Genomic DNA, 13945 nt, shown 5'->3' with positions numbered 1-13945 from the left:
GTTCGCCACCCTTCCCTAGAGCCACACAAGGCAGAGACGGCGCAGAGGCAGGGGCCGCACACTACACGAAGCAGAGTGTGAATGAGAAAATGTGAAAAAAGCAACAAAAGCTGTGGGACAGGGTGGGTATACCCACGACAGAGGCAGAGGCCGCATACCTTAGAAGCAGTGTGTGATTGAGAGAATGTGAACAAAAAAAACAAATACAAGCTACGGGACGGAGTGGGTTTGGTGATCTGATATATATAGTCATTCCCTACAGAATGATTTGGGAGGTTTTCGCCCTTTTGCGGGGGCGAAAGGGAGCGGGGCTCATTTTTTAAATACACTTGTACCAGTGTGAGCATACAGAAGTCTGGATGCAAAATTTGGTGGCTCTAGCTTTTATAGTCTCTGAGATCCAGGCGCCCAACAAGACGGACGGACAGACAGACAGACAGACAGACATGGGCTATTGATGCTGATCAAGAATATATATACTTTATGGGGTCGGAAACGCTTCCTTCTGTGCGTTACATACAACCGTTATTCATACAAATACAATTACCCTATTTATTCTTCGAGTACCAGGTATAAATGACGGAAAATTCGGGGCGCAAAATAAAAACCCGTATGGTCACTACGAGAGAACGAACGGTTACGGAACGAACAACGTTACCTCAAGCTATTGTTGCTATTGATAAACAATATATGTACGTTTATATATGGGAACAGAAACGTTGCGAATTTCTTTACTGGCAATAACATAGCTTGCATATGTGCACCTAGGTCCATCAAGCCCACAAAAATATACATATGTAAAGAAAAAACATTTCATATATTTCATTCAAATTGATTGAAAGGTAACTAATTTACCATACTCACATATTTTTATTTGAATTTTACATTTTTAGCTAGAGCCAGTTTTGACCGCCGTCAATGAATGGCAATGCTAATGTTGATCCATAACTCAAATTCAAAACCTTTTCCAAAGTGGTGTATTAAACCAAATTTGTAGACATAGTATAAAAGGACTTGAAACCAGCCGAGAAAGCCTATTGTGACAGCTAGAGCTCCAAGAAAACTGGCAAGTTTCACCCCCGTACATGACGGTTCACAGAGCGGAACTTTGTTTCTTATATTAAAAATGTCATATTGGATATGTTTATAATATCTATAGTATATTTACGATACCAGTCTGCCTCAGGCTCTTTTAGGTTATTTTTACATTTAACTTGTTGTCTTTTTAGTTTAAGAAGTAGCCAAGTTCTCATAGTCCGAAGTTACTCGTAATTCGTGAAAAAAGACCCACCGAGATAAAGCTAACATTTGAAAGCAGAAAGTAGAGTGAGGTGAAACTGCTGAGCCAAGCAACACTTAAACAAGAAGAGGGAGCAGTGTTTTGCTCCTGGAGTCTTTGTGGTATAGTACATATGTATGTATGTATTGAATGAAAACGCCAGGCCCTCTGGTCAGATTTTTCTTTGCTGTTCCGTGTCCATTTCCCGTATGACGACTTACAATAGTAAATACTGACACTGTGGGTGAACACCGATAAATTGAATTTACGCCAAACGCAGAGTCGATTTGGTTTGGGGTTAAATTGTATATACTCGTTCCGTTTCCAATTCAGAAGGTCCTGCCAAATTAATGTGTTTGTCACCTTTTTAGCCATGAACGCTTTATAAACGCGTTGTTTATTCGATTGTTTACGTTGTTCATGTTCAACAAGAAGCAATGGTAGCAGATGAGTTTAATGTTAGTATTGGGCAACTCACTACACGAAGCAGAGTCTGGATGAGAGAATATGCAAAAAAAAAAACAAATATAAGCTGCGGGGCGGGGTGGGTTTAGCCACTGAAAATGTATTTCTTCATTCTGGCTATAATAATGATCCAATCGGACCCCAATTCGGTGATCTGATAGATTTTAGTTTTCTTTTATCTTCAAAATTGTAGCATTTTGAGGTTTTCGCCCTTTTTCGGGGCGGAAGAGGGCGTCGCTCATTTTTAAATACACTTGTAACAGTGTGAGCATACAGAAGTCTGGATGCAAAATTTGGGGGCTCTAGCTTTCATAGTATCTGAGATCCAGGCGCTCAATCGACTCTTCTATTGATGCTGATCAAGAATATATATACTTTATGGGGTCGGAAACGCTTCCTTCTGTGCGTTACATACACCCGTATTCACACAAATACAATATACCCTAATTATTTTTCGAGTACCGGGTATAACAAGACCTAAGGGACAGATATACTGGCTGAGTACCGGATATAAAAGTTGTGCAGCGTACGAAGCATCTCACACGTCCGTCCTCTTTTTATTCTGCAACTTATTTTTATTCTGCAACTTACACAATTGGTTTTGATGATGAAAATAAAACAGAATAATACAAATTGTATTCATAGAAGAATGTACATACAAAATACATTATAAAAATACATACATACATATTTACATACAAACATACATACATACATACATACATACATACATATGTAAACAATACATACATATACGTTTTACAACTCTTCTTATACAGATAAGAACCGTAATGCGTTTGACGTAAGAAAATATAAATAATACAATTTTGCTTTACTAATACATTACAAAAACGAGAAGGGACGTGTAAGACGCTTCTGACGCGTCACAACTTTTATACCCGGCACTTAATCTCCACCTTAGCGGTGTTTTGTCAAATTTTAAATTTTTTCTTCAGCTGTCATCTACATCTACAACACTTCGCACACCAACACGCTACTTTAGCTCGCCGCCCTAGACCCTAGACCCACACACTGCAGACTCGAGGCAGAGGCAGAGGCAGCGCCCGAACACAAAAAAAAAAAACAAATATAAGCTGCAGGACGGGGAGGGTTAAAAGTCGGAAGAGGCAGCGGCAGGGGGAGAGCAGGGGGAGAGCAGAGGCAGAGGCCGAGTGAAGCAGAAGCAGAGTGTGAATGAGAGAATGTAAAACGAACAACAAAAGCTGCGGGACGGGGTGGGTTTAGCCACTGAAAATTAATTTCTTCATTCTGGCTATAATAATGATCCAATCAGATCCTAATTTGATGATCTGATAGATATGGCCATTCCCTACGGAATGGCGTTTCTAGTTTTCTTTTATTTTCAAAATTGTAGATTTGGGAAGTTTTCGCCCTTTTGCGGGGGCGGGGCTAATTTTTGAAATACACTGGTTTCAGTGTGAGCATACAGCAGTCTGGAGCCAAAATTTGGTGGCTCTAAACGGACGGACGGACAGACGGGCAGACATACATGGCTCTATCGACTCGGCTATTGATGCTTATCAAGAATATATATACTTTATGGGGCGGAAACGCTTCCTTATGTGCGTTACATACAACCGTTATTCACACAAATACAGTATACCCTATTTACTCTTCGAGTACCGGGTATAAAAAAGCTTCAACGAACGTTTAACTTGGACGTAACCTAGATGCAAAGCATTTTTTCCATTTTAAGATATTAATTTGGGAAATTGGCTAAGCGCTGAATGACTCAAATAATTAAAAGTTTTATTTTCTTACCATCGTCACTGGTAATCCGCTGGGAGTACCGTTTCCATACGGATACGGCGATACCAAGTATCCCATGTTGAAGCTTGGTGTGTGGGGTTCTAGTTTATCTGAAACAAAAGAAATAAAAGGAAATTTGCTTTAATTGTGATTACCATTACCAATCAGTCTAATAGTCATTCGATTTATAATATTTCACCCTTAAATAGAGCATTGCATCCACCCTTCCAGCAGCTTTGTTTATTTTATTTGCCCATTCTCCCTCGCTCGCACACTCTACCTAGTGTCAAAAGTTATGTATGTAGATGTAGAGGACAGGTGTAGAATGTAAGATGTAAAATTTAAAATTCGAAAAAATCATAAGGTTACATACATACTCGTGCATTCATATGTGTGTATCAAACTAAGATTGCATAAATACTTATGTACATAGGTATGTATACTATGATATATATATGTATAGTTGTGTTAAATGTGTCCTCACATTCAAAGACAGTTTTGAGAGGCTTCCTGGCTTTCAAATTAAACAAGTGATACCTTTTTGAATAGACTAGAGTTTAGGCTTTAGAAAACCAAATAAATCCCTACTTATTTGCATTCCACCTTCTTGTTTGTCATAACTTTTTAAGGATATTCTTGAAATGGGCTGTTCGTTAAAACAATAGTGCTGAGTGCAAGTATTTCAAAATAGGGACGTGTGAGACGCTTCTTAGCGGTGTTTTGTCAAATTTAACATTTTTTCTTCATCTGTCATCTACATCTACAACACTTCTCACACCAACACGCTCCTTTAGCTCGCCCCCTTCCCTAGACCCACACACTGCAGACTCGCGGCAGAGGCAGAGGCCGCACACTGAACGAAGCAGAGTGTGAATGAGAGAATGTGAAAAAACAACAAAAGCTTCGGGACGGGGTGGGTTTGGCCACTGGAAATTAATTTCTTCATTGTGGCTATAATAATGAACCAATCGGATCCCAATTTGGTGATCTAATAGATATGGTCATTCCCTACGTAATTATCTTCAAAATTGTAGGTTTGGGACGTTTTCGCCCTTTTGCGGGGGCGGGGATCATTTTTTAAATACACTTGTAACAGTGTGAGCATACAGAAGTCTGGATGCAAAATTTGGTGGCGCTAGCTTTTATGGTCTCTGAGATCCAGACGCTCACCAAGACGGACGGACAGACGTACAGACGGACGGACAGACAGACATGGCTCTATCGACTCGGCTATTGATGCTGATCAAGAATATATATACTTGATGGGGTCGGAAACGTTTCCTTCTGTGCGTTACATACAACCGTTATTATGCACAAATACAATATACCCTATTGACTCTTCGAGTACCGGGTATAAAAAGGCCTAAGGGACACATATACAGGCTGAGTACTGGGTATAAAAGTTGTGGCGCTTAAGAAGCGTCTCACACGTCCTTTCTCGTTTTCCACTGTGACAGAGCTCAGCCTCATGCGTTTCTACAAGCTTTAGCCAAACATCCATATACTCTCAGAACCAAAGGCGTTGCTTTTTGGGACATCTTACTACTAAATAATGCGTAGTCAGTCGTCTACGAACTGTCATAACACTTTCTGAGCGATATAAAATTGTTTTCATAACTTTTTAGGATATTGAAGACCTTGACCTTGACCACTTGTAACCACTTGTACAAGTGTCGACCACACTGATCTTCACCCCCTTTTTTTGCCACAGCAAAAGTGCAAAACCCTCCCAAAGCTACAATTTTGAAAATAAAAAAAATAAAAACGGCATTCCGTAGGGTATGACCATATCTATCAGATCACCCATGTTGTAGAGGTCAGATGAAGAAAAAATGAGAAATCTGAGTACCAGGTATAAAAGCAGTGACGCGTAAGAAGCGTCTCACACGTCCCTTCTCGTTTTTATGAACAGGTGCATGAACTGGGAGTCGTTTAAGGTAATGATCTTCAAAATCTATGGAGAGACGGCTGAGCTACATTTGTTCAGCCAATTGTTCAGGCGGGAGTAAGGAAGTAATGAAATCAAAATATTAAACCTCAAGAAACATGTATTGCATAAAATAGTATGTATTAACTTGAGTTTGGGTTTTTTTCGATTTTATAAAATGTACTACTATTTTATTGAACAGCATTTTTCATGGGTATTTTTGTAAAGTTTGGTTTCAAATGAGTAGACTCAGGCTTTCTAGAAAGGAATCATTTTTTAAATTTGAAAATGTCTTAAAAATAGCTTTGAAAGTGGTGAATATTGTATTATTATTACGATTGTGATGTATTATGAATATGATACAATTATCAAAGAATTAACGTGTCACTCTACCATTCTATAAAAAAAGAGATTGTTAAATAAGAGGCAAAAAATTGCAGACTGCGCATAAAAGTAAAAAAATACATTCCTATGTAACATAACCATTAAATATAACCCAAACTCAAAACATTCTAAATCAAAATGCTATGAGGAAGAACCGACAATTCTAGATGAGGAAACCAAAAAGAAGGCAGACAGCGTCAGAAAAAGCGAAAATTTTGATCATCAGAATAAAGGCCGGCCAGCGACTTAAAATTCTTGGGCCCTGAGTGGCGCGAAAGAGTTGCCGATTGTACGAAAACTCGTTAATTCTGAAGGATATACTGAAAACATACTTTGAAGTCTGTGTTCAAGAAAATAGTGTATACATGTACATATGAACTATAATAACATGCATTTACCTTACCTCGTTTACTAGCTCGTTCGTGTGTACATATTTACATTTATAACAATTTTTAATAGTATGTATGTACATATGTATATATATCCATACATACGTATGTATATAGGATCCCCTTAAAACTAGACGTGTAGTTGAACATTGTTCTGTGGAATCAACATGCTTGCCATACCGAAGAAAAGCTCGTTAACTGTTTTCTTATTAATTGAAAGAGTGTGGATGGCTGATTTTTACTAATGCATCTATTACACAGTATGTGTGTAAATATGAATTTGAGCAAAGTATGGATATTCTACTTACACATGTATTTTTTATGTATACACATTTTTTAAACTGCTTAAAACAAATACCGGACGTACACAGTGTGGAACTTAATTAGAATTTGGAACTACCATCCATACCTTATTTATTGCGCTTTATTTTTTATACATTAACTTGTTTTTTATATGTTCCCACCATACATCCGCACGTGAATATGCCTGTATGTTTATGTGTGTGTTCTGTTGTAGATACAATTATGTACAAACAGAATACCAAAATAAAACAAAATATATCAACACAGAAAACAAGAAGTGAAGTAGCGTGTCGACGAACGATCACCTTGTTAGCACCATGCCAGCTCTACAGTCAGGCAGCCAGCCGGTTATTTATCCCTTACCATGCCCCTTACCATCTGTCTCTCTCTCTCTATCTCTCTCCCTTATGCCGCGTCTTAATGCTCTCTTCAGCTTCATCTTCGAAGTTCGCTGCCAGACCGTTTTGCGACCCCACTGCATACACACATGAACTCATGCATAGCAGACTGTGTGAAAACCATACAAGGAAAGCACTTCCACAAGCACAAATTGCTGTATACTTGTATTTATATGTATTCTACTCTCCACCGTGGGCATAATCATGCATAAGGTATAGGTGGAACGATGGACTTAACTTAAAACTAAGAAAGTGTTTCATTATCTTGACTAATTTTAGGATTTGAGATGGTAGGTGCATCATTGTTGAACAAAACATTGATATTTTTATACCCGGTACTCGAAGAGTAGATAGGGTATATTGTATTTGTGCACAAAGAGGATGTATGTAACGCACAGGAGGAAACGTTTCCGACTCCACAAAGTATATATATTCTTGATCAGCCGAGTCGATAGAGCCATGTCTGTCTGTACGTCTGTCCGCCTTTGTTTTCGGATAGTTCTCAGATACTATAAGAGCTAGAGCCACCCAATTGTGCATCCAGGTGTTTGTATGCTCACACTGAAACCAGTGTATTTAAAAAATTATCGCCGCCCCCGCAAAAGGTGGAAAACATCCCAAAGCTACAATTTTGAAGATAAAAGTGCACTAAAATCTATCAGATAACCGAACTGGGATCCGATAGGATCATTATTATAGCCACAATGAAGAAATTAATTTGCAGTGGATAAACCCACCCTGTCCACCAGCTTTTGTTGTGTTGTTCACATTCTCTCATTCACACTCTGCTTCTGTAGTGTGCGGCCTCTGCCTCCGCCGAGTCTCTGTAGGGTGCGTTATGTAGATGTATATGTAAATGACAGATGTAGAAAAAATATAAAGATGTAGAAAGTGTCAAATGTAAAATTCGAAAAAAAACCATAAGGTACAGGTACGCAGGTTTTCGCCCTTTTGGGGCCCACCTTTGAAATACACTTGTAACAGTGGGAGCATACAGCCATCTGGATGCAAAATTTGGTGACTCTAGCATTTATAGTCTCTGAGATCCAGGCGCTGAACAAGACGGACGGACAGACAGACATGGCTCAATCGATTCAGCTATTGATGCTGATCAATAATATATACATTATGGAGTCGGAAACGTTTCCTTCTGTGTGTTACACACATTCATTTTGTACACAAATACAATATACCCTATTTACTCTTCGAGTACCGTGTATAAAAAAACGAGAAATATGCAGAAGAATGCACGCAACAACAGCTTAATCCAACACACCAACTTGTGCACAAATCAAAAAAATAATTCTTTCTTACTTCGGAAAATTTAAAAAGCGATCTCAATGCACCGGTTAGTAGTCGTACTATATGAAATAGGTTGATTTAAGTCGATTACAAATTACATATAGTCGTGGGTGCATTTGGTCGTGGGAAGTTGTATTAAGGTGCCTAATATGAGGTATGAGGTATGAGGTTTCCTAACAAATCTGAGCAAATTGACTCTAGTTTCATTTGACCATTTTATTGACTGGAGGAAATAAATGCACCTTTGATGCAGAGTATTTTTTATTTTTTCCGTCACTGAATGGTACTTAGGTACATTTGTGCATACATATATGTACATATGTAGATATTTACAGAAATGTTATTGATGATCATCTCCCCTGATGAGCCAAGTTAGTAAGCAGGAGCATATGTACATATGTATCTATGTATGACGTTGCTGCCAAATGATCGAACGATCAATAAACAAGACAATGAAGCGCAACTGGATGTTATTGACGGATGTTGAATCTATCCTATGTTCCCCAAAACAATTAAAGCATGGTTTTAAAGACCTGAAAAGCATCATTCAGTTGCCATTTGCTTTCGCGCAATAATATACCAAAGAACAGCCAAAATAATGGAATTCTAACTGAGAAATTCATCACCAATGTAGGGAAACTTTTTCTGCCTGCCATCTTTGTTATACAATCTTGAACTGGGAATGAAGCGAATTGCAGATCCAGAGTGGTATACTTATATGAATACTGACTGAGTATCGGGTATAACAGTAGTGACGCTGCTTTGGAAACGTTTTTCTTCGTTTAATATTTTTATAAGGTAACGCTTCTTATTTACACATAAAATAATCCAGTCAATTACATATGCTTGTACTCAATAAATGTACGTACATATGTATGTATTATAATGTATCTCATAGATGTCTCAACACTTCATCTTACCTCAAAAGGCCTCTACCTCTTCTTTAGTATATCTGTACATATCTGTACATGTGCTATATGCTATATATCTATATTTATATGGATTTATTCAATATATACTTACTGAAAACAGGACTGTGGTCCGGCCTAACTGTTTTGTTGACCTTTTCCTAGATAGAAAAATAAATAAATAGAACAAATATATATGTTAACTTTTAAAGCGCTATGAATTTTAGTATCTGTAACTTTATAAATAGTTTGTTTAGAGAATCTATGCTTACCTCACTTTCGGTTAGATCTATTAAGCTAGACTTCTCTTCGACTAAAAGATTTTCGGATGATATTTTCTCATCTTCGCGGTCTCCTTCGTCCTTAAATATCTTGACTTCGTCGGTACTACATAAATCATCCCCAGATGACCCGTGCCGGTTGTGTGTATGCGGCATGTTTTACTCCTTTCCAGCTTTAAAGCTTACCGGCGTTTGAGTCGAGTTAGCCTAAATAATGCCGGTTATGCTCGCCTCGCATACGCGATTGACTGTCGTCGTCACTTTACTGTTCCGCATATGGTTCTTCTGGAAGTGTGATTTATCCATGCTTTTGATTGAATGTGATCTCCGGAACTGGCTCGATAAACCAAAGCGTCCTAAATGAATTTAATTTAAAAGCCTAGTTAGTTAATTTACTTAATAAAAAAGCGTAATTCAGATACAAAAGTGTTCATAATAAGTTGAAAGAACATACAATGAATGGTTGCACAATCATGTGTACATATGTATGTGCATAAATGTAAGATAACGCCAGACTGTTTGTTAGATAAACTTGTTCTAAAATAAAGCACACAACACTAAAACGAAACTAGCAGAACTTTGAACGCGTTCAAATTCATACATTTATTTAGTCTAGTCAAGATTCCATAACTTAAATAGGTTAATTTTTTGAGCGTCTGGCCAACTTTTAGCTATAAAATCAGACAGAACAAGATAAATTGTGTTCCACTGTCGAGTGTTTTTATTTAGGGTTACTACCCATTTAATCTTATCTCATGTGCTACCACCACCACCGTAGAAATTACAGTAAACAAAAGCATACACACAGAAGACTACATTACGTACGTATTTATGTATATTTAAACAAGAAGGAAATGCTAGTTGCGGGTCTCTGTCGATCGATCGTTTTTATTGTCGTCCAACTTATAGAAAACAGCTTTATTTGACACATGTACATGTGGTTTTTGTCCAAATGACGTTCTGCTATCCTCTGCATAGATATATACATGTACCGGTAAAACGAATATACAATTGCAAATTTAAAATAGTTCGAGCTACACTCGAATTTAGTCCTAAAATAATTTCAGCACTAATTTCATACAAGTTACAAAAAAACTTCAAATTACAGAGCAATTTCGCAAAGTTTTCATTAAAATAGGTTTCTATAGTTGATTCAAAGGTTAATTTTTTTTTAAGCTTTTGGAAGCCACACCAAAGACTCAGAGTCTTGTCATAAAAAAATAACCTTATTTTCGCATTTTCTCAGGGGTATTTTTTTCCACAAATCTGGCAGGACCCCCCAAATATCAATATATTTTGATTTAATTTCGTATTAGAAAAATATTTTTTAAATGCTGCTAAAAGATTTTCTCTAGGGTTCATATCTTTGTTATTCTATACCTTTTCGAGCTTCCTAGCTGGTCTGTTTTAGGTCATTGTCCTGATGGAAAATTTAAAATGACAAATGTCAAATTCGAAATAAACCACTAAGGCGGCACAGAGCACTGACAAGGTACCGGGTATAAACGTTGTGAAGCGTACAAAGCGTCTGACAATCGTTCCTACTCATTAAACTTTAAATTTTTTTATATTATTTTAAGACGGGTGGTTTTTTTTTCAAATTTTACATTTGTCATTTTAAATTTTTTTCTGCATATGTCATCTACACCTACATTACTTCTCATGGCAACACGCTCTTTTAGCTTATCATCAAACCATTTCTAAGCCCATATCTTTCATTAAAAGTTGGTCAGGATCAAAGCGGCAAAATCGGGTCGGATAGTGTTATCCAATCTAAACCCAATTCGGTGATCTGACAGATATTACCATTCACTACGAAATTACATTTTTAGTTTTCATTATCTTTAAAATTGTGGATACAGCAGATTTTCGCCCTTTGATAGCTTTTAATAGTCTCTGATATATCATCAGATAGACGGCCAGACGGATGGCCAGACGGACGGACAGACAGACATTTCTCAATCGACTCGGAATACACTCTATTTACTCTTCGAGAAAAAAATTTTTTTGAGTTCTTTTTATTTTTATGGCGTGGTTCTCATAGTTTCCACAGCATTACCGAATTGGCTTAGAAATATGTAGATACAAAAATACATAACTATGTATGTATGTACATGCACAATTTCCATGAACAATACTTTATTGTGTTATTTTATTATTTATTATTATTACCTCTACGACAAACGAGTACTTATTTTTCTATGTACACCGCATATTCAATCGACATATGTACATACATACATATGTAAATATTTCACATGAATCCAAATTATTACGCCTACATACATATGGTGCACGTGGGGTACGTCCGAGTCCCAGTCCGTGCAGTCACAGTCACGGTCAACGTCAACAAGCATCAAGAACCCAAGCAACCATTTCTCAGAAAATGTATTCCGAATGCTGCTTAAGAAATTTGTAACAGCGACCCGACCGACCCGCACGGACAATTCTCTCTCAATCCTCTTTCGGATAAAATACTCTGCTGAGCTAAGCAAAGAGGAAAAAATAATAGTATTGACAATGTTTGGTGCCAACATATCTGTTGTTTGGTTGTTGGATATTCGGACACTGCTACCTGCCCTGGCCTGCCAGTTCACAGATCACTACGTTCATAGCGATTCCAAAAGATTGTTTATGGGTACTCACAGCAGGGAATACTAACTACATATTAGTTCAAGGTAAAACAATAACCGCCGTCGACCGTTGAAGACAGGGGCAGTTGAACAACAACATCGCTTGCATCGGTTCGGCGGCAAGACTAATGACACAACGAGTTTCTATTTAGGGAAAAGATTGTGGATTGTGGGATATCAACAGGTAGAGAAGAACGTGGAATAAAGATACAGAAAAGGTATTTTCAGCAAATAAATAAACAAACCAAACAGGGATGCGATGTATTCTGTTCCGCAGTCATTTGTATGTATGTGCATGTATTTGTATAACACTGTCCAATTACATATATTACATCTACATAAATTCTTACGATTTTGTATGAATGTAGACATTTTCATCGTACTTGCTGTGTGTGGGTGGGAGGTTTGGGTTTTAGTTGAAAACTACTTAACTGCATAAAATATTAACTTACTTAATATGTTTTAAAATCCGAATCCGATCGTACAATGTAGTACATACTGCCAAACATTTTTTTGTCTCAGCTGAACAGTTTTTGTTGTACCTCCGTCGGCCAAGCCAACCACATGCTTCGCGTTAGGTACGCATTATGTGAAAACGAACTTTAAGACTTTTTAAAACACGGAAGATAGCGTTTACAAGAATTTACTTTAAAATCCAAATTGCAAACATACAACACCATGTGTATTAATTTATGTATTTTCATCTGTTTTCAACTCAGTCAACACACACACTTCTTGTGTCGATCGCACTAACACGCACACACTAATCACTTTAGTGTGTGCACACATACATGCACGATCCACTACACTCAGTCGCGCACACTTGTATCTTTCTTTTCAGATTTACATACATGCACACACAGACACACACGAACATCTGTATAATATGGTTATGATTTCATCAAAGCACAAATCGACGCACCAGCCCAACCACAAGATCCCCCTTTTTTTTGTACTTAACACAGGATTGTTTTTATATAGTACCACCTAGATAAGATAGGGATTTGATCATTTATTTATTATTCACCGTTATTTGTATACATTACAAACGAAATCAACGGCTTTTTTTTTAATTTTTTCCTTGCCGAGTTGATTTTCAGAAAACACATTCGCGTTATTTTTGTTTTCACTTGCTTTTAAAGTTTTTCAATTTATCTCGCGCCGCCACAACCGCTCGGACCAATTTTGAATTTTATGTGTGCAGTGTGACCGCGAAACTATCGATAAAATATACCGTCAGACCCTCAAAAATATACCAAAATATACCTTCTCATTTTAAAAATATACCGTAAATCTTAAATCATTTTTTTATGTTCGATTTTGATGTTCTTTTCGATATTACTAGCTAGTTAGAAGTCTACGCGCTAAAACTATAATTTTATCCGATTTATCAATAAATTCTCCACAAGATTGGCTAGTTTTCACGACATCCTTTTGTTTGAATGTTTGCAAATGAAGTTTGAAAATAAAAAAATTAATACAAAATAAATTAGCATAAAACGTAAGACTGCTACTGTTTACGACATTGTATTTGATGTATCAATTCACCATAAGCTAAGTTATTTTTCATGACCTCATTTTGCTTTTATTTAATTTTTTGTTTTTTTGTTATTTAATTGCTACAGCGAAATTGGTTGGTTGGTTTGGAATATATGCTAATATGAACTTTGCGCCGAATTAATGGCATAAATGGAAGTATGGAGATCCACAGAGCGCTGAGAAAGTTGCTGAAATTTCTTCAGAGGAGAAGCCTGGATCGTTCAGGAGCTGAAGCAAATTTGGGCAGTAGTGCAAAAGTGTACATAAAAAACGGAGAGTTGGAGATATGGAATATGATGAAACTCATTCAGAAATTAGGTCAAAAACGTTGCTAGCCATTAAACTATACGTGTACATATATATTTCG

General features: G+C 37.2%; 1 protein-coding gene across 3 annotated transcripts in view; it reads right to left on the bottom strand.

Moving 5' to 3' along the window:
- LOC117590660 (protein pangolin, isoforms A/H/I/S) overlaps positions 1-13235 on the bottom strand; it is a 48185-nt gene extending 34950 nt beyond the window's left edge. Inside the window, exons 1-4 of one of the 3 annotated variants that reach the window (XM_034283513.1) lie at positions 12492-13235; positions 9398-9762; positions 9241-9286; positions 3527-3624 (exon numbers count right to left, since the gene is read on the bottom strand). In XM_034283513.1, the coding sequence (XP_034139404.1) occupies positions 3527-3624; positions 9241-9286; positions 9398-9562 (309 nt within the window). In that variant the 5' untranslated portion in view covers positions 9563-9762; positions 12492-13235. The remainder of the gene's footprint in view (positions 1-3526; positions 3625-9240; positions 9287-9397; positions 9763-12491) is intronic. The other 2 variants (XM_034283512.1, XM_034283511.1) reach the window with 2 other exon arrangements.
- Between the last annotated feature and the right edge of the window lie 710 nt (positions 13236-13945).

This window comes from Drosophila guanche, unplaced genomic scaffold (genome assembly GCF_900245975.1).
Source record: "Drosophila guanche unplaced genomic scaffold, DGUA_6, whole genome shotgun sequence".
Lineage (NCBI taxonomy): Eukaryota > Metazoa > Arthropoda > Insecta > Diptera > Drosophilidae > Drosophila > Drosophila guanche.
The sequence above is the reverse complement of the archived record's forward strand: the minus strand, read 5'-3'. Positions and strand labels throughout refer to the sequence as shown.